General features: G+C 37.9%; 1 protein-coding gene across 2 annotated transcripts in view; it reads right to left on the bottom strand.

Moving 5' to 3' along the window:
* The window catches only part of LOC127568400 (zinc finger protein GLIS3-like), a 282,009-nt gene that overhangs the window by 51,861 nt on the left and 207,857 nt on the right, over nt 1–22,291 (bottom strand). For both annotated transcript variants that reach the window (XM_052012083.1, XM_052012084.1), the window contains exons 5-6: nt 17,832–17,942; nt 3,306–3,447 (exon numbers count right to left, since the gene is read on the bottom strand). In XM_052012083.1, coding sequence (XP_051868043.1) covers nt 3,306–3,447; nt 17,832–17,942 — 253 coding nt within the window. The remainder of the gene's footprint in view (nt 1–3,305; nt 3,448–17,831; nt 17,943–22,291) is intronic.

Here is a 22,291-nt window from a genome sequence, read left to right on the forward strand (position 1 = left end):
AAATACTTCTACCCTCTTTTTCTTCACAAATGACCAATTAATTTTGTTAATCCGGCCATTGTTGAAAGTTAAAATTGCCTGAGATCTAATCCAATCATATTAATTTCCATAGATTGGTTATATTATAATGACTTAAAAATGGATTGAAATTAAATTATGATGAAAATAATGTCCATCTGGTATATCTATCATACTTGAAATTGTAATACGTAGATTGAATCAAACATTCATAAATCTCTAGGTAAGCTTGCAGCATCTTTACAAATAGTATGAGTAAAGAAAAAGTAATTCGTTTTTACTTGGTCAGAGAATTTACAAAAAGATAGGCTTCTGGGCTTAAATGAACAGCTTAACAAACAAAACTCCTTCATGACAATAAAATATTACTTGTCATAATGCCTTTCCCCTCACAAAATTAATGTTTTCTTTGAGCATAATCAAGGCCACAGCAAATGTGCTTGGAGATTATAAATGTATCCAATCTTAAAATCTGCACTTCTTTCAGGGCTTCAACAGTCATTCCAGGATGCCACTAATGGAGAAGAGGTTCTATTGCATTTCAGTGTTGCTTCAATGATTTCAGTAAGAGCCACAACTTCAAAGCTACCTGTCATCTAATCCAGATCCCGATCCAGGGAAAACATGCAACGTACCAGGCAGCAGCTTACTTCCTGGGATGACCAACCCAAAATTACTTTAAAGTGGTTCTAAAATCACAACTCACTTACAATCAAAGGAGTTATTTTTGTGAACTTCACCACTAGCAAGGAGATCCCACATGAATATCATCTCTGTTGAAATATACTTCCTTAAAAATCAGAGACTTTTTTTCAATAGACAACAGGAATTTGAAGCAAAAGTATCCTCAATAGACTTTCTTTCACCTTTACCTTATTATACTATTTGCTGCTTTACTACCAGACACATCCAAAGGGATAACATCTGTTAGTAAGTGTTGAAACTCTTGTTAATATTTTTTGACTGTGTTACGCAACTTTGAGAAGATTTCTGTATACTCAAGTCTTTAACATCACAGTAATACACTTGGCTCATCAATCAAGAATATAATGGTTCACTGTTGGTCCCAATTGTAAAAAAAATTGGCTAACTTAATGCCTGTGATTATCACCATGCTATTTGCCAAGTTTGGAAAGCAATAAGGTCCAAAACCTGGATGAGAGACATACTGGCACCAAATAGAAGTCACATGAGCTGCAGTGGTGGAGATATGAATAAGTTTTCCTAATAAACTTTGAAATTTATATTATCAATACTTCAGTTTATACTAAGTGTAGGGCAGCAGACTTTCATCTGTGTTTTTCACTGCAATATAGCATTTCATCTTTGACAAACACCCCACAGGACTAGAGCTAATCTTCAGAACTGATGGAAAACCATTCAATCTATGGCCACTGCAGTCAGAACCAAGGTCATGCCAACTTCAGTATTAAAGCTGCAGTATGCAAAGGACACTTGTGTTTGCATGCACCCAGAGGCCGAGCTCAAAGCCAGCACTGATTTTTCACCGAAATACATGAGAGGATGGGCCTAACTGTCCACATCCACGAGACAATGGCTCTCTACCAATCTGCCCCCACTCTACAACACTGCCCTCCAGTAAAAAACATTCATATGAAACCTGGAAAACATGGCCCACTTTCCATAACTCTGGAGCTATCTCTTGGCAAAGGCTGTCATTAGTGATGAAATTCACCATCACTTTCAATGCCCCAGCATATTCTTTGGTCAAATAAAGAAAGGGATGTTTGAAGATTGAGACCTCAGACCTGGCACAAAACTCATGCCCTATTGAACAGTATTGATCCCTGCCCTCCTTCTGGACACTGGACCACCTACCACAGGCACCTCAAGGCACTTGAAGATATCACCAATGCTTTGAATTCCCTGAAAGGACAAGTGAACCATTGTCTCAGTGTCTGCTCTCAGGCAAACAGAGCAATACAGCACGGATACAGGCCCCTCGGCTCAACCAGTCTATGCCGGCCAGGGTGCCCACCCAGCAACATCACCAGCAATGAGACCCTAATTACACTCAGTCAATTCCACGACAAAGGTCACATTATTTACATACTTGACACCAGACTCTTGAAACAAACACTGTATTCCAAACTCTGTTGTGGGACAGAAAACCAGGCAAAGTAAAAGTCTGATAAAAGCCTGCCTTTACGTAATATAAATTGCAGTAAACTGCCTTGAGAAAATGCAATATCTTGACTGACTTCCAGGAATCTCTGGCCCATGATCCCTTGAAGCTGAGAATTTGGGTTAGTATTGAGAACCTCAAGTCCATGAATTGGAAGCCTCTATAAACAGCAGAATGAATACACCATCTCACAAGACTACCCATCCACCCAACCTATCAGATACCCTGTCCCATCTGCAAAAGTGCCTGCTGTTGTCACAATAGCCTCAAGGGTCATCTCAGAAACCACAAAATTGGAGTGGAAGCGAGTCATTCTTGATCCTGAGGTAATGCCAAAGAAGGAGAAGAATGACAGCAAAGCTATGTGTTAATCTCCATCACGGTCTCACTTTGTTTCTTGCTCATCCTTCCACAAACATGGAGAAGTGTTCTGATTTTTCTTACACAGAATGACATTTTTTCAAACAGTATTTTGTTTTTCATCTTGTTCTGCTAGTAACCTTCCTGCACATCTCTAAGTTAATATAAATCTGCAACGTGGGCTCCCTGACAACTTAGATGATAAACTCTAGTGAATAGACTTTCTCTGGAGCAGTCATAAATTGCATCGACTAGCCTTTCTCAAACTGTGAAATTTCTTACTTCTACACTCACTATGACGTGCCCAACCACCTCTCCCCAACTCCCAGCCCACCATTCCAATCACATGCTTGCTTCCCTTCAGTATACAACCTATTTCAAAGTGCAAGCTTCATGTAATCTGCTCATATCCTCCTGGCCTATGTCATCTGTTCTTTTTCCAACTATATGATACACTGTATCTGCAGTCAAAAGTAAATTAAATTCTATATACGCAGACAGAATAAATAAAGTCACTAGACAACAAGAATGAGGGCAAAAGACAAAGTTAGGAGAAGGAGAGCTTGCACAGAAGCAAATATTGGAGTGGATTTTGATGTTATTGTTGAAATTAAGTAGGGAGCTGGGAAGGTAAAGGCATCAGGCAATGAGTTCTGGTAGGCAGGAATATAATAGGGAAGTTTTCACATTTTATACAAAACAACTGTAGTTGGTGTTATAATCTAGCATGAGGATAATTTATGTGGATGAGACAATTTTATTTGAAATATTTAAAATATACCTGGATATAGCTCATGATTGACCACCAAAGTTCTTCCAATTGTGTTGTTTGTTACACTGCACGGCGAAGTTGCTGGTTGAAGAGCTTGAATAGTTGAGCAATCGTTCATCATATCTTGTTCAAGTTCAGTTCCCGAGCGCAGCTTCAAATAAAAGGGAACGTAAAGTAGAAAAGACTGCGATCAACACATGTCAGATGTTGCTTTAGCTCATTATCATATAGTCTTAAATATTTGCAGGAGCTGCAGCTAAACAATGATTTAATTGTGGGAACATAACAACTAAAATAGATTCAGGGTTTTTCTGATAATTGAGAGTCTAAGTGCATTGCAAAGTAGACCCTGATATTTAAAACAGCAATATTCCAGTATTGATTTATTCTTAACGAAAACAGAGACTGCTGGATCAAAGTCAAGCAGCATCATCGTGGTGAGAAATATTCTTAGCTGATTACAGATGAGCTAGTATTTTTATTGGCATTTATTTTTCTACCATGAATAGTGATCCAACGTGGAAAGTGATAGGATGTTATGCAGAGACAGATCATTAGAACACCACCATTGTGTTAACCTTACAACAGAACCGCCATCCTTCCCTGCTGGTCTACCACCAACACCTCACATCTCTGAATTTTCCAGAAAGTGGAACAGAATAATAAAAAATCTTCCATGACAAATTCAAATCTCGCTTCCTTTTAGAAAACTGGTGGAGCATTTTCTTAGGATCCAATAGGTTGGATTTTAACCCAGAGCTTTGCTAAGTGAGAACTTCTGGCAGAAATTCAAGAATGGGTGGGGCGTGGTTAGTGAATTAAGTGCCTGAATGTGGTATATTGTACAAGTATAAAGGTAAAGTTGCAGGAGGTCTTCTTAAGCCTATTCTCAGGTAAATTAAGATAGGATGAGGGAGGCAGAAGTTTCTTCAGACTGCCTAGATCCTACCAAGCATCCTACCTACCTACCTACCAACCAAGTCTCATGCCCAATCTAGCTCTGCCATATGGAGCTGGATTATCTGACCAGTGACCACCAAACCCCTGTACTCAGGTTATAGTGGAATAGATGGGTAGGGAGGAATAAAATCTCAGAGTTACTGCTACTATCTGCAATCCAATCGCTCATGTTAGAAAATGCATTCGTGTATACGTCAAAAGAACAGAATAACTAGAGAAAACCAGCAAACCAACAGACTGTACACTTTCCAGAGATCTCAACCCCCCCCCCCATTTATCTGATGTATCCCTCCATCTGTTTCTCTTCAGGAAAACACAGATAGTCTCTCGAGTCCATTTATGTTGTCTACTCTTTGGTAATTTATTCTGTAGGTCTATTATCATTTGGGTGAAAACATTCCACCTGACTTTCCTTATTTTTCATATCCTAATTTTTAATTTGTGTCTCATTTTCCTTTCTCAATTGTTAACATCTTAAGTATTTTTGAAACCTTCAAATAGATTACCACTGGAGGGAAGGAATTTCAACAGCTGACCACCCAACTCCTGTTCAAAAGAATCAGTGACAGACATCTAACTTTCAAACAGCTAATTAAATAGGTGCTGTGAGCCACACTTCCAGATGGAAAGAATGACATCTGCAACTAAGCCTGGCTGAGTGTGCTGGTTGTGAATTCAAGGCCAACCAGACCTAAGACAGTGATGTTCCAGTGAGAATCTGAGAAACAGCAGACTCAAGAGGGCCATTTTTTTTTGCTGAACATTTCCACCAAGTTCCTACTTGCCTATGGAAGTGGTGTTATGGACTTGTCCCATTTTCTTGTCTTCTTGTATTCAAGATCATATTAAAACTACAGGGTATAATATCACTTAAAGAAAAATAGGACATCCTCTGTTCTGAACAACAAAGATACATTTAAATTGATCACCGATTTCAACATTGTTGGCAGGACATTGGTGCACAATGGCTGCCACGTTACCTACATGGCAGCCACTATGAGACATTCGCATATCACACACAGTTATGCAAGAGTGAGATGTAGAGAAATACTTGAAGGTCAAGAAATTGATGGTTTGGGGGAACTGGCACAGAAGAGGAGTTGAGGCTAGCATAGAACAGCCATGATAATATTGAATGATGGGGCAGGTGAGGAGCCAAGTGGCCTACTCCTGGTTCTATTTTCTGGTCTTCTTATAGTCAAGATTGGATTAAAACTAAATCAATATATTGACAGTGAGGGAAAGCTGGAGTGGGATTTGAGTTGCCAGGAATAGGGGGTAGGGAGAAGAGACAGCACCAAAAGCCCACAATATCATCAATCTGAGGCATGCACGACTACATTTTTATGGCATCACTTACATTTGATTAACAGGCTGCTCAGATGATTGCATCAAAAATTGAGAATCTGCCAGCTTTCTGGGCAGGAGTTCTGGAGATGTTTCAGGAGTCGATCTAAACTGAATGCAGCTCTTAAAGAAAGATTACCTCGAATGCTACCATATTGGTCCATGGAATATTGGCAATAATATACAAGGGTGCTTTTAAATTCCCTGAAGACATTTAAATGGAGGAGGTGAGGTGCATATTGGCCTGTTGATTCAAGGACTAATTAAAACCATGAATAGAGCTAGAGAAATCCACTCCGTAGCCAGATGAGCATCAGTAAAAAGACCAAATATGGTGATTTTATTTCTAGCTCCTGAATTTCTTTCCTTGAATACAAGCTGATGGTTCATTGACAAATTGTGCTGCAAAAAGCTCTGAGAAACCTCATAAAATCAATTCAAAAAAGTTTCCTCCAAATGGTTTTTCACACATTGATGTACATTTTCCAGGAATACCTCTGGGCCTTAAAAGTAAATACTTGAATTGTAGTAGCTACCTACTAATCCTTAGAATTTTTTCATAAATTTAGTAAATTTACAGAAAAGTTAACTTAAGCCCTCATTTGTTTCGTGTATCCCTTGAGTCAAGTAATATACCCAATTAAATTGCAAGACTAACAAATAACCTAGACTGCTGTTTTAGGATAGTGATAGGTAACAAGCATTCCATCACCCAAGACAGCAAACTGACTCAAGACATCTGTTTGGCATTCTTTGGATCTAACTTCATCTAAAGCCCAGTCTTCAAAACTAAGACAGGTTATTCACCACTGGAAAAGTAAAATTCTACACCAAGACCACGTGTAGTTCTGCTGCTCCTTTGTGTCCAGGTTCATTTTGTGGCTTTAGTGCAACAAGATGTCATTTCAACTTTTGTTTACTAAATATATATTTTTAAAAAATCTTTCTTGTTAATGAGGGACATTTTTTTGTTTATTGCAGCTATTAGTTTTCCCATTCAATCCTTCTCCTGGTTTCTCATTCTTTTTTCCACCTGTTTTCCCTTGTCTTTATAATTTATCCAGTGTTGAAATGAAAAACTTCTGCTCATCCCAATTCTACACTTTATCCTTCCTTGATCACTCTGGGTTTAGCTATCCTTTATTCTGTTTAGGTTATAACTTCATTAACATTTAATTGAATACTATCCACTTTTTGACTATATTTACTAACGTTCATAATTTTTTTGAAAAAGCTGAAGAATAAAAATGGAATTACTTCATATTAAGTGAACTATGTTGTCCAAAGTGACTGTAATTCTGAATCAGTATGTACAATGTTCCGCGTTTTCTCTTTCATTGGATATACTTCTACTTCATTCTTTACTCTGTTGTACCCAATTAGTAAGGCAAACATTTCCGTTTTTTTAATATGCACTTATGTAATCAGGAAGGATTGGAGATTTAAAATAAGTTAAAAAAGGGGATATAATTGTAACATTAACCATAATTACTGAAATAAAACCTTTTACAATCTAAGAGGAATTTAGTTTCAGTTTTAATATTCTCAGTGAGACATATAAAAATAGTATTTAATCGTATTTTTGGCTAAATTAATTGCAGATTCAGACCAGTAAAGAAGGTAGAAAAACATCTAAGGAGGCTTTCAACACAGTTATGAGACAGCTTTTCTCATATTTTTGCTAATGATTGTGGAAGCAAGAGCCTACTTTATACTTCCTATATGTACAGTTTTAATGAAGAATTTTCATGAGTGCCACATTTAGCTCCCATTTCCATAGCCATGTTTTGTGTATGCACTTCTGTTTTCTTTCCATGTATAGGTAGTAAACATACTTATTGTAATTACCAGGAACATGCATTTTCAGCTGGGACAACATTGATGAATCTACAGAAACCTCAACCAAATGGAAAATGACATTACATTATCTTGTGGGCTTCCTGCCAGCTTGATTCAAGAGCTACATGGGAGGAGGAACCTTCCCTGAACTTCGTTTTAAACATAGAGGATGGAAAACTATAGGATTACAAATCTTCAAAAGTAAATGCAACAGTTGTTTCACATGAATTTCCAATAGAAGACTGGGAATGCTGAACCAGAATGAAGTTACAGATCACTTATGGTTTCACTCTGGTTAATAAACTTGAACAATGCTATGTTTATGCAGCAGCTAATTCATTTAATTCTTAGTTTCCTGATTTTTTTTGTACAATTCTGTTAGCCAACCTGTACTTCATACATTCAAAGAATATCAGCTGTCTGATGGGCATGTGACCCATTTAATAGAATGCTTCATAACTAGGCAGGCATACAGAGCTGTATAACAAATGGAAATAGGTCATCATTACTACAGATCGTTATGTGTGAGCTGGAAACTAGAATCCTCCTCAGCATTGTTTTACTCATTTCTTAGGAATTCTACTGGCTTTGATATTGTTATATTTCATCTGCAGGACTACTGAAATAGCAATCATCTGATGGATTACTGACTCATACTTACCCCTTGTTAAAAATATTTGAATACTTCCCAAGAACAACACTTATACATTCCTCATTTCATATTGGTACTTTACCGAAAATCCTTTTGCATCGCACCCATTGCTTGTTGTGGGTCTGCTGCAGCTAATTTTTGATCAATGTACATCAAGGTCTCAAGGTGTGGATTTCCAATGGTTCAGCAGAAACAGAACGAGTTCATGACAGGTATTCAGTGAGGACATGATTAGGCACAACTGTGATGTAATTCGCAGTTGAAAAACTCAACACATTTAGTCAGTGACAGAAATGTAAAATTGCAAATCAGCAGTCTGTTTTGTGCTATACATAGGCCAACTTCCAATTCGTTTGTTTTCTAATCCTTTTAAACTTTAGTCAGCATGTCATTGAATTCAGTCATAAGGGGTACATGAAGAAGCTTTGGCAGCCTCTGTGCATGTGACATACTTTAGGCATGGAGGCTAGTGACAACTGTGAGCATGCAATGTGAGTTTGTTGACACTACTAAACAACTGGAGCATGCATGCACAGAAGAAAAATTCTGTGGGTCTTGATAAAAAGAACAGGCTGTAACAGGAGGATAACCATCTGCTCAAGCACAAGTTTCAAAGCCTGTCCTTGCTTGAATCACTGTCTACAAGTCTACCACCAAAGCCAGCAAACCAATCTACAACAGAGCACAATCAAGAGAAGGCTTACTTCTTTCTTTTATTAGGGCTTGGGGTGGATTCAGGATAATAAACTTCTGGAAACTGAGCCACTTATGCACAGGATTTCTTGCACTTTCCATGCGTTAAAAAAATTGTTTCCTCACTGTCCTGCAGGAATTTGGTATGAATCCAATATGTATTGCAATGCACCACACAATTTCTAGCCCAGTATGTTCAAGAAAGTAGAGAAAGCTGGGAAAGGAAAACTTACCAAAAATTTAACATTTTTATCAATGTCAGCAAACCCTCTTGATCTTATTCTGTTTTGGCCTTGCTGAGAAACATACATCACAATATGACTGTCCTTTCTTTATCAGGCTCCATGCTTTAGACAATATGAATTTTATTTGTTTTAATCTCTGTATTTCCACGCTCAATCACAGATGCCAAAGAAATGATTGAATGATATATTGAAACAACTGCAACAATTCAGAGGTCCAGTTTCTAACAAGTGACAGTAAAGAAGTTGTGAATGATTTTGGCCAATTACTTGAGAAGGCAGATACAGATAGGGAAGGAGTAGCTACATATTGAGTGGGCAGAAATCTATAGTTGCTTTTACAGTGGCATTGTTAGATATAAAACCCACATTGTCACATGTCTGGGAACTGAGTCTACAAATTGTTGGCCAGGATCATTTCCCTATTTCTAAATTGACAAGAATGGGCAGAGACCTGTTCAGGAAAAGATAGCAGCAGTATTGGTACTAGAGAACCAACCAAAACTACTGAGAATTTCATATGGAAATTAACAAAATTGTCAGAATATAAATATATTTCTCCTCTTCATAATTTGAAACATATTCAGATTCCAACATAAGATGTAAAAGAAGATGCCAGTTGTCTATCAAGCCTAATCCTTCAATAAACTATATTTAATCTCTCCTATTGTAGTGCACATTGGCTCATGTGTGTTGCTGTTCACAAGAGTTACCGACAAAATTTCAAGAATCAACTAAGAGAAGTGGTTAGTACAACAATGTATCAAGGTTATAAAAATTGGTATATGTAGTTCTTAAATGTACTTTCACATTCATTTATATTTCACCACTTCCCCTTGACAGAAAGTATGAAACCCATGCACATTGTCACCATCACATATATTAAACCTTACCTACAATAACTTTTTACATGCAGGCAATTATGCACCAGGTTAAATATTTACATTAAATGCCCAGTTATCAGCTATAAATTAAGTTGTCTATGCATTTTATTAACTTCTGAGATCTACTCAACAGTAAAGGTGTGTTTGTCAACCCAGAAGTGTGCATTCTAGATGTCCTCAATTCTGATGAATCATCTCCTGTTGGCTGTATCACTGTTTTACATCACTTCTGCCTCCTCAACATGTCTTGCCCAGCCACGGCTACATCATAGGACCAGTTCTGCAATTCAGTCCCAAGTTCATCCTGCACAAGTTCTCAACCACCATCTTCTTGGGTACTACATGCAGGTAAAAATTGATCAGTGTGGACCTTTCATATCTCTCATCCATTTTCACCATATAGTTCCTAACTCCCAGGATTTCTATAATTTATCCACAGCTTCATCTTATCACTCCTCCATAGCCTGATGTTTGGAGTTTTATATTTCCATCATTTCCCACCACTTCACCTGGAACAGACTCTCCCTGCCTTGTGATGCATCTACAGAGCCCTATTCTTTTCATCACCCATCCTTCTGAGCTGGGCTGGATCTAATTCAGCCTTGTCTGCAACTGTACGAGCATCTCAACTAACACTTAAGCTTGATGCTTTCTTCTTGTTTCATACTCTACTTATATTGGAACCTGAACGTTTTAATTTATGAACAGGACAAATATATTTATATTAAGACATTTTTAAAAAATTTCCACACAAAACTATAAGAAACCTAAAGTCAGTGCCTCTTAGACACAATGTGCCTCCCCAGAGCACAGACTTACAGCAGAAATCACAACAATCCCTTATCCTGTTTGTGCAATACATTATTGTGACTCAGATTTCTCTGACACACCTCCTCTGGTTAATAAGGCAAGTCAATTTGTAAATGGTCCAGACTACAATGACTCCCAACAACAGCAGAGTAAATGATTATGATTCTGAAGTTGGAACCTTTACACCATGTTAAATTATCCTGTCCACAGTCTCCTAGGAGCTATGTATGTCATCCACCAAATCAATGATCAAAGACCTGAGTTACCATACTTGACTGAACACGTACCTAGAGCACTGGGAAGGCCAGTTAACATACAGTTGTATTCAATTTATAAAAGGGTATATCTCATTGAGCCAATAGGATACAGAAACTTCCAAGAATGTACCGAGAATGTTGATGAAATTTTGTGAGCTTTTTGAAAGGGAAACATATGAGCTGAGTTCTTTTAATTGATGAATTTGGGTTTTTTTTGTAACAGAAAACACTTGCTGGGATTGGATCATAACCAGCAAAGTTCAGCCCATTCAACTAACTGTAGCAAATCATCTTGACATCTATCTTATAACTAGCAGAATGATTGCTCTTGGCAATACTGTGCGAGACATATAGTGCTTAAAACACAAATGGAGAAGAAGATTAAAAACAGCAGGGGGAACAAACCCAACAAAGCGGAATTAATCTAATCTTCAATTTCAGATTCAGGAGCCCCTGCCAACACACTGTTACCAGGCATAATTCAGTTCACAGAAATAACTCAACATAAACACACAGTTTACTCCATTATCATTGATAATTCAAAGTAAACCACATTACTACTTCTATAAAAATAAAAATCTGCTGTCATTTTTATACATTTTGTTTATTTCATCAATGTATTATGTAAATCCTTAGTTGATGTGGTTGCTATGCTCTTACAGAAAACACATTTCAATCCAGCCCCTTTCTTCCTCCGCATCCTCCTGAAGCTGGTGATACATTCAGTTTCAGTGATTGCATACCACAGTGTGTTTAAGTGATTCTTGCCCAAAGGATCATTTTCTATGAAAGAACCACGATTGTAACCTTTTTTCAGATTATCACAGCCCCCAACCTTCTCTGTGCCCAACCATCCACATCTGTAGACTTTCTACAAGTACCACTTAATAATAGTCACATAAGTCTCGATATTTCAGCTGAGGAGGAGGCTCTTTAGCACATTCTTGTTTGAACTGAATGAGACTAATTACAAAAGTTCAATTTTTCTTCCTCCTCCTAAAACTTATCACCATTTTCCTTGTTTCACATCACATTCCTTTGAATTATTTTTGAACTAATTATCCAATAATATTCTATGTTGTATTTAGCTAAGGTGACAACTTGTCACAAAAGCAGTCCTCATAACTGTAGCTGTATCAAAAGGTGTCTTCAATCTGAACCCTCATTAGTTCTCATCTTTGTTAGCTGGTGATCACAACCTTTTAATTGAATTGACATTGCAAATGACATTATTTACTTTGTACATTACCTTAAGCATTCACAACACCATTTTCAAAACCAAATTTTATCTTCTTAGTTTGAGAAATTGTAGCCCCAGTTTTCCAGTCAGTTTAATTTTCTTATCACTTGAATTATCCCAATAAATTTATGCTGCATCTCTCCAGAGTTATTATTCTAACTTTAGGCATAAAGCCCAAGATTCAACCTAAACATCATGTTGTAGAAGGTTGTCATTACCCCTTTGCTATGTATCCATTTCTTCTGACTGTCAATAGCAATATTCCATTTATTTGTGGCAATTTTTAAAAATCTTTCCATCCACTTTGAGGATATACATATCTGCAAACTTAGATCCCTTTTTATCTCACTGTATTAAGAAATGAAACATCTAAATACAGTCACCATTCTTTCTTTTTATTCCTAAAATGAATTAAATGATTAAGTGCAAAAACAAGGGTGGTAGCTGGATGAAATCTCTCTGAATCTGCTTAATTTGACATAATCAATACTTGTTTTACAAAAAAAAAATCTGTCACAGAATGCCATGCTGCATCATTAAATTGTGACCATATGTAAAAACAATCTCAAGCTCTGATGGACATCCAACCATTCTTTAAACTTAACTGAGGGGTTACTGTGGTATGTCAGATTACAGTTACATTAGGTGAGTGCATTTTTATGAGATAGTATACCTTCACTACACAGCCTGTTCCACTCCAGAGTCATGTCATCATCCTTTTGCTTTGAAAATAGAAACCATAGATAGCCTTGGCATATTTTAAAGTAAATGATTTTTTAGTACAACAATAGATTGTAAAGGCTCTCAATGTCAGTAATATTGTTGCCACTAGAAGTATTACCACATGACTGCCAATACAAATATGTTCTCATGCATTCAGGGTTTAGTGTGTTCCCTGAATGGAAGACACTTGCTGTTGGGACACTACAATTCCAGTTGTTGAAACCAACATTTGTAATGAATTGTGCTATTCACTATATTGTTTAGAAAAAAAATCTGGTACTTGCCTAATAAAAAAATATTAGCTATCAGCTATTGTGCTGGGGGAAGGTGGAAAACAAAGTTTCCTTTTTTCAATGCAAATTCAATTCATGTGTTAAAACTCCTAGGATAAGGGGACTGGAATGGAGTTGGTGCTCTGCAGGCAGAAATCCAAGTAAAGCAGATCCATAACACTCCCAAGATACTGATAATGATAATGTTTGAGCACCCAGTTGTGACACTGAAAAGATACCAGGGAGCAGAAATATCCATCTTCAATTGCAGATATATGTAAAGGCAATCTCCTAACAAGCAATCTCACCAGCATTCTGTACTAACAGACTTTATGGCTTAACATCTTAAACCCATAAACCATGGAAAGGGACTTTTAAACCATGGCTTTGAGTGCATGTGTTCATGACTAAGAGAATGTTGCATTCAAACAGGAACTCTATTTGCTAATTTCTTACTTTTGACTTGGGTCAAACATCCGATAACAAAGTAAGAAAGCACTAAGAACTGCAAGTTGTCAAACTGTAAATGAACTGCAGTTTTGTTAAGTAACATTTCTGCCAGTCATAACTCCACTCTCCACAGTAATAACTCAAAATAATTAAAAAAAGAGATTATTCACCCAAACAGTTTAACACTGAAAATACCTATTTTTGTTCTGGCCATTTATCACAGTCTGCTTACTCAATCTAAGCTAATGACCTGTCAACTCTCTTACTATATCCAATTTAATAATTCTGCAACCATTAATCTGTCCTTCTCCATTTTGAACATAACATTCCAATCTCTTTCCAACACATTAGATAGAGGTCTACGCCCATTAAGACTCAGTTTAGCAAAGCAGATTACAATCTACATCAATTAGACCCACAATGACTGCAAGAGGTGAACATAAGATGGAAGAACATACGAAGATACAAAATTTTAAATTTTAAATTTAAGTTTTAGTTACAGCGTGGTAACAGGCCCTTCCGGCCCAATGAGTCCGTGCCGCCCATTTTAAACCTAATTACGTCTTTGCAATGTGGGAGGAAACCCACGCAGACACAGGAGAACGTACAAACTCCTTACAGACAGCGACGGGAATCGAACCCCGATCACTGGCGCAGTAATAGAGTCGCGCTAACCGCTACGGTACTGTGTCACTCCGCCCTTTGTCTGCCTGCACAGCCATTCAATAAAACCATAGCTGATCTTTACCTGAATATCACATTGATTCCACCTTAAGTTGAGTTTATACATAGCATATCCAATGTGCAGCATCCAAATTTATATTCTTTTAGCTGGTTTGCTGTCTATACATGGAGTCTGAATTTGCTGCACTGAATGGCAGCCTATGTAAATTTTTCCATTATATATTGCACTGGCCACATTCAATCCACAAAGTGCCAATGCAAATTAGTTACGGCTTTATTTATTGGAGAAGGTAGTATTCTATACCAAGTGAGTGCAAACTGCTTTGAATGCAAATCTACTTTGGAAACAGACCATCAGAATTATGAAGTTTTCCACTGGGTTCAAGTTGAAACCTTCCTAATCTGTCCAATTCTGATAATGATTTTAAGAATTCTTGAACGATTGATATCCTAAAAGCAGAGGTTGTCATATTTGATTATTGGAATCCACTATATTTACAGATAAATCATTAATGGAAGCGACAAGTGGCTTTAGCCACCTCTCACCTGTTCTCAAACTAGGGAGTAAGCAAAATACTCAGAATTCCCATTGCTATCCATTGACTCTGGCAAAAACGTGTTTGCTTATAAAGGTTAGTAGTAAACAAGGATGTGATGCCACCTATTGAACAGCTGGCAATTCTCAGCAGCCTGATTCATTACGAATGGCTCTTGAGTGTTTTACCAGCCATTGATGACATCCAAGAACCATAGTGAAGATTAAGACGAGGAAAACAAACTAAAACTAAGGATTTTTTTAACACCTTGTTTTTTTTACTGGTTGATATCCCTTTTTACATCTTATTGATTTAGAACTCTGTTCTATTTTTTCCCCCCATTCATGCATGACCTTCTCGATTGCCTAATTGAATCATGGTCACAACAGCCACAAAATGCAGGTTAGTCTCACAAATGCTGAATGGGATCTTGACAGCATATAACTTGTGCAACTGCTCATGTGCACTTTTGTGCATGGTGTCCACAATAAATATTTCAAAGACACCTGAGGCTTCAGGATATCATGCCTGTTAATGTCTAAATAGACATACCAATGTAATTTAGTGCATTAAACACCTACCATTATATTATTAGCTCAATGTTTCATAGAAATTCTTAAAATAGAAATTGGAAGTCATTGGGCCTGTTTTATAAGCATAATGACATTAAATTTCATGAATTAGTAAGGGTATCTGAAAAATTTCACACTTGAAGTCATTTTGCAGGTGTTGCCTGCTGTAACACAAACAAGCACTGGATCCCTTACAAAAGTAAATGAAAAGCTTTATGCTTGTTTCAGGCCTCCTCATTAAAATCACACTGCCCACTTTAGGACTTAAATCAGCACCTATGAACTAATGATAAGTTTTGTTTCTTAACAAGAGATTTATCTTTTTCCTGAAAGTCAAGAAACTGAAATAAAAATAGAAAATTCTGAAAACTATCATAGAGCCACTGAGTCATACAACATGGAAACAGACCATTCAGCCCACCATGTCAATGCTCACCAGTGGCCACCGATTTGTATTAATTCCATCTTCCAGCACTTGGGGCTCATTGTCTTCTATGCCTAGGCAATTCAAGTGCTCGTCTAGACACTTCTTAAATGTTTTCAGTGACTCTGCTTCTACCACTCTCTCAGGCAATGTATTCCAGGTAATTGTGACTCTCTGTGTGTAAAAGGTCCCCCTCAGATCCTCTCTAAATCCATTACACCTTACCCTAAGTCCATGTCCTCTAGTTTCATCTCCCTCTGATTTTGGGAATAGTTTCCTGCAGTCTACCCTATCTATGTCCCTCATAATTTTATATATCTCGATCACATCTCTTCATAACCTCCTCTGCTGCAGGGCAAACAAACCCAGCCTCTCCAGTTTCTCCTGAAACGCCCCATCCCAGGCAACATCCTGGTGAATGTCCTCTGCACCTTCTCCAGTTATCATGTCTTGTATATAGTGAGGTGATCAGAATTGCATGCAATACTCCCACTGAGGTCTGGCCAATGTTTTATAAAGTTGGGAGTATAACCTCTCTGCTCTTGCATTCAATGCCCATCCCATTTGCCCTCTTCACCATGTTCTCTACCTGAACTGTCAACCTCAAGGATCTTTGAATTCGTACATCAAGGTCCCTCTGTTCCTAGATACTCCCCAGGTCCCTACCATTCATGTTGTATGTCCTAGTCTCATTGGTACTCCACAAAGGCATCACCTCGCATTTATGAGGATCAAACTTTGTCTGCCATTTCTCAACATATCAATAGCACTCTGCAGCCTAAGACAACCCTCCACACTATCAACAACTCCACCAATCTTTGTGTCATCTGCAAACTTACTAATCCTGTTTCCCGCATCCACATCCAAATCATTCATTTCTATTACTAACAGCAAAGGTCCCAGCACTTGATCCCTGTGGAATACCACTAGTTACAGGCATCTAATCACAAAAACAATCCTCTACTATCACAGTCTGATTCCTATTACCAAGCCAATTTTGGATCCAATTTACCAACTTGCCCTGAATCCCTTGGGCCCTAATCTTTTGGACCAGTCTCCCACTTGGGACCTTGTCAAATCCATGTAAAGCACATCTGCTCCACTACTTTCATCAGTACACTTTGTTAGCTCTTCAAAGATTTTAATCAGATTGGTCAGACAGGATCTGCTCTTGACAAAGCCATGCTGGCTATTCCCGATTAGTCCCTGCCTTTCCTAGGTCAGGCAGTTTCTGTGGAAAGAGAAACAGAGTTAACATTTCAGGTTGATGAAGAAAGAAAATAAGTTGGTTTTAAGTTGCAGAAAGAGTGGGGAGTGAGAGGTAGGACAAAGAGAATATCTCTGATAAGGTGAGGCATGGTTTTCATTTCCTTCTTTGTCTTTGATAAGGTGTTGACCAAAATTGGCTCACTTTATCATTGATATTCATACATATTGAGTCTTTCCAGCAATTTCTGTTTAACTTTTTCCCATTGAGCCAGAACGAGTAGAAGTACTGTTGTGTCAGTACTTGCTTGAAGCTTCTAAAAGCTGATGTTAGTTGCTATAAAAGGGAAAACTTTTATAGAGGCAGAACAGGCACAAGCAACTCACCCATATTATATCATATACTACATGACATGCTTCTCCTCCTCAAGACTAGTCATACCATCTCATGTTCAAATGCATATTTTTCAAGAATGCAAAACCTATGGATGTCTTTTGCCCCTGGGTCTTTCCTTCTTCTACATAGTTGGCTTCTAAAACCTGAAGTTGGCATTCGTAACCACTAATTCCTAGTTTAATTTGTCTTTCTATTTTTTCCCAATTGTGGCATGTTCAGTGTTCTCAATTGAAAAAATATATGTGAGAAAAGAGCATTTAGTTCTTGTAAAATAAATTCATATTCCCCAAAAAGACGTGATTGTCCAGTACATGACATATACTGGATAATCTATGATTATTTCTTACCTTCTTACGCACCTGTTGCTGTTTGGCAGAGTGTGCTTTGACATGCTTCCTCAATGAGCTTGGATCAGTGTAGCGCTTTGTGCACCCTGGGATCTGACAAGCATATGGTTTCTGTAAATGTTTGAGAGAGGGAAAAGTTTTACACTTCACAATCGCTGCTGAGTCTCATTAAGACAATTCTATCCTGACTCTGTACATACGATTCCTTCTGCTATGAAATAGTGAATTATTATTTCCTGTGCAAAAGCACTTTTAAACCGGAATGCAGTTACTAAAAGTAGAAATTCTTCTTTTTAAGACACTTCACTCAAATAGCTCGGCTCTGGCAGCTGACCAGGGGTGTCAGATGACAGCCCTGCTTCTGGATTTGATTCAAATGTTGAAAATAGTTTTCACAACTGTAGCTGTTGATAATTATTATTGGTGCTCAAGGTATAACTATTAGGAAGTTGCAAATGCAGAATGTTTGAGAGCAATAATTTATCAATGGCCATATTTAAATGCTGCACTTTATAGGATTACATGCAAGCAATTTTTTTTGTTTCAAACATAGTTGATGGGTGGACTTTTAACTTGGTACCAATGTAAATTGTCAGTTGTAATTGCAAAAGCACTTTTGGGTAAGTATGCAAAACCATTCCAACAAATAATCCCACAATACAGAATGAAAAAAACTGTTAGGAATGCTTTAAACTTTACCTGACTTTCTTTGGCACAACAGCTAAATTGCACTGCTATAGGACTCAATTGTCTCTGGGCAGAATGCCATGCAGCAGCTGGCAGTGGATCTTGATCTGGTATTCTTTGTGTAACACACCCAAGAGCATAGCAAGTTTACTGGGTTATTTAGGCTGCCACATTTAGTCATAAGATAAATAAGCCACAAATGTGAATAAATAATGATTTACGGGGGTAAAATTTTTGTCTTCATTGCATGGACAATAATCTGACAGAGCAAATTATTCTCCCATCATTGACAACTGGTAATTTCAATGAACTGAATCAGGTAAATTGTATGCAGCTGAATAATCTTCTCTGCCAAATTACTGCCCACGTCATGGACAAAAGAAACCCCATTATAATTGAAATTTGTCTCTACCATCATCGACTGAATTGATTGAATGAGTGGTACCTGAGCTCTGAAGATAGAGATTCCTTGGCAAAGGAAGGAAAGCACAAAGAAGAAAAGAATTACGTTTTATGCTTATACATCACATACATCAATATTTGAATCTTGTAACAGAAAGACAGAGCAACCTATTCTGTATCCCATGACGAAAGTTTCATAAATTCAAACAGATTCAGCATCTGTTTTATCTTATTTAATTACAATTCCTCTGACGATCCTAAACATATGTTTTCAAGATTACCTGGCTCAAAATGTAAACCATCACACAGTCTTGCTGGCAAACCTTTCATTCAGTTTTCACTTCAGCTCTTGGGTTGAGCACAGTTCCATGCTTCCAAATGGCCTAAGTGTGGTTCTCCATGTATGTGCCTAGATAAGGTTAGGTTGGCTATTTTATCATGAGAGGTACTGTACCAATTCCTTATTCTATCCTCACATGAAATTCACATTAAAGAATAGGGGTCACTAGCTACTGGGGACCTTTTTTTTGCAAACTCCCCAAATAGAAAATGTAAATCGAACTGTAAATTAATTAGCTAATTAATTTGTACCAATGATCACATCTGTGTCCTTCCTGGGCAGTCTGCCTCAGTCCAACACCATGAGAGTAAACTGTAGCTTGTACTTCCAGCAAAACAGCTGAATACCACACTTTCAACTAACTGGCATTATTAAAGAAAGCCACTCAATATACATGAAAACAAAATGAATGCGTATCTTACAATTATTTATAAGAACTTAACATTAGAAAATAGTGGCGGGGGTTGGCTAGTCAGTCGTTTGAGCCTGCCCTGCCATTCTATATGTTCATGGATGACCTTCCCCTGGATTCATCTCCTCTTCTGTGCCAGTCCTCCATAGCTCTTAACTTCCTGATCTTTCCAAAATGTATCTACTTCCTCATTAAAACCCCCCAGTGATCTAGCCTCCACAAACTAGGGTAAAGAATTCCGGAGATTCACCAAACTCTGCAAGAAGAAATTCCTACATAACTCAGTTTTAAATGACCACCCACTGGTCTAGTAACTATGACCCTCATTCCACATTCTCCAGCTAGTGCAAACATCTCAACATTAATGTAGTCATACCCACTAAGGATCTTATATGTTTCAGTAAGATCATTCTTCTAAACTCCAAAGAACACAGATCTAATTTCTTGAGCTGCTCATGATAGGACAACCCTTTCATGCCAGGAATTAGCCTAGTGAATCTCTTTAGTACTGCCCCCTAGTGCCAGCATATCCTTTCTTAAAAAGAGAGAATCTATTTCACAAAAACATTTTAATACTGATGCTTCCATTGACATTATTAATAATGAACAACTTCTGTAATTTATTTTTTTGATTGGCACATGTTCAGTCAAATTCTGATATTTACAGGATGAACTAAATTTTTCCTCACCACGGCTATCTAATGACACAGCTCCTGGGTGTAGTTGAAGATAGAATGCCCGAGGCAACCTGCTATCTCTGGCTGGGGTGCTATAAAACCTACCTAATTTTCTTTGTGATGTGGAGAGGGACCTTCATTGATAACATTATCCTGAATGGTTTTGTAAAACATGGAGGACCACGTCCAGTCCTTCTGCTCTGACAATAACAAAAATCGTCTGATTTTTAACCTCCTCTTTTACTGGACTGTCATCAGCCTTTACTGGGTGCATCTCCTCCAAGTTCAACCCCAAGTTGGTACATGAGTCTCACTGAATTAAATTTCTAAAATATGTGTTGTGCCCTCTTCAAGCGGTTGCCCTATTTGGACAACTTCAGGATCAACCACAACTGGACACAGGTTCCCTGTACTATTTTCATGCTCCTGTGCCAGAAAGGGGGATTGAAAATTCAGCCTAGTGAGTATGCCAATAAATAATCTCCTGAGAAAACAATTAATCAATGCTGCAGAAACTCCAGTACTGAATCATCAATCTTTAAGTACTTGCTGCACAGCCCTGCAGTGATTTACTGTAAAGTGAATCAGCTTAAGGAAAACATTAAACAGTTGAATGTTACTTCTGCCATTAGAATTTCAAACTGGGTCTTTGTTTCTCTCTGCTGTACTGGACACAATATTGCACATTAGCCAAGATTTGTGAAAGATGATAGGGCCTGATTTTATAAGTAAGTGGATTCCTTATTTCAGAAGAAGATATTAGGTGAGTCTGCTATACTATAATTGAGTGCCTCTATAACAGTTTCACCACCACGAGTAGTTCAGTACCTCATTCAAGTGGCTTGCCTTAAGTGCACGAGGCTAGATAGTAAATAGTGATATTCTCTTTTATCACAAGCCGGTAATCTGGTAAAACAATCTGGCTATCTGCTGCAGAACCCACCTAATTTTAATTTCTAATGATTTTCAATTGAAAGAACATGAACAGATTACCATCCACAATGAAACTGAAAAGCACCAGAGTGAGTGGGAAACTTGATTGTGAGGTTTGGCTGGGATGTAGACAGGAAGTCAGAACCAAACCCGATAATGATTTCCTCAAAATTCCATACAGACACCCTCACCAGCAGGGGTCAATAGGCAGCGGGAATTTTCTATGTATGTTCTGCCCCCAGTTCACAGGCACAGGTGAGAGTTGCTCCATCCAATAACAGTTTCTTTACCCACTGAAATAAACCACTTCAACAAATATTGGAGAGTGAACTTCTAGCCTGCATGTTCATTGATCACAGCAGCTAACGTCTTCTTTTTGTATTTGGGTTTGAAGATGACTTGCTTCTGCTGCAGTTAAGTGGGTTCACAGGTGGTGTTTGGGTGGATATCACAGGCCTACCAGTTTCAGCCCATTAAAAAAAGGATAAACAATCACTGACTCTGGGATCCCAGTTTCCTGTTAGCCATTGCATGTGTATACCACTCCTTGCTGGGAGTATGGAATCAGCCACATTCGGTACAATTCTGCTTAACTCATTCTATTGGTCAGGAAATTTGGTATACATGACAGGGAATACTGAAACTACATCAGATAGCTAACCTTTTGAGTTAGATTTTCTTTCAGAAATGCAACAGCAGTGGTGCAGTCTGTTTTCTGCCTGCACATTAGAGGGAACTTCTTCACTCAAAGAGTGGTGGGAGTGTGGAATGGGCTGCCATCTGATGTGGTAAATGCGGGCTCGCTCTTGACTTTTAAGAGTAAATTGGATAGATACATGGACGAGAGAGGTCTGGAGGGGTATGGGCTAGGGCAGGTAAATGGGACTAGCAGAATAATGTTTCGGCACAGACTAGAAGGGCCAAATGGCCTGTTTTCTGTGCTGTAGTTTTCTATGGTTCTATGGTTCTAAAGAAGTTCTTGACCAAACAGTTAACCTGCATATTTTTT

This window comes from Pristis pectinata, chromosome 3, assembly GCF_009764475.1.
Source record: "Pristis pectinata isolate sPriPec2 chromosome 3, sPriPec2.1.pri, whole genome shotgun sequence".
Classification (NCBI taxonomy): Eukaryota; Metazoa; Chordata; class Chondrichthyes; order Rhinopristiformes; family Pristidae; genus Pristis; species Pristis pectinata.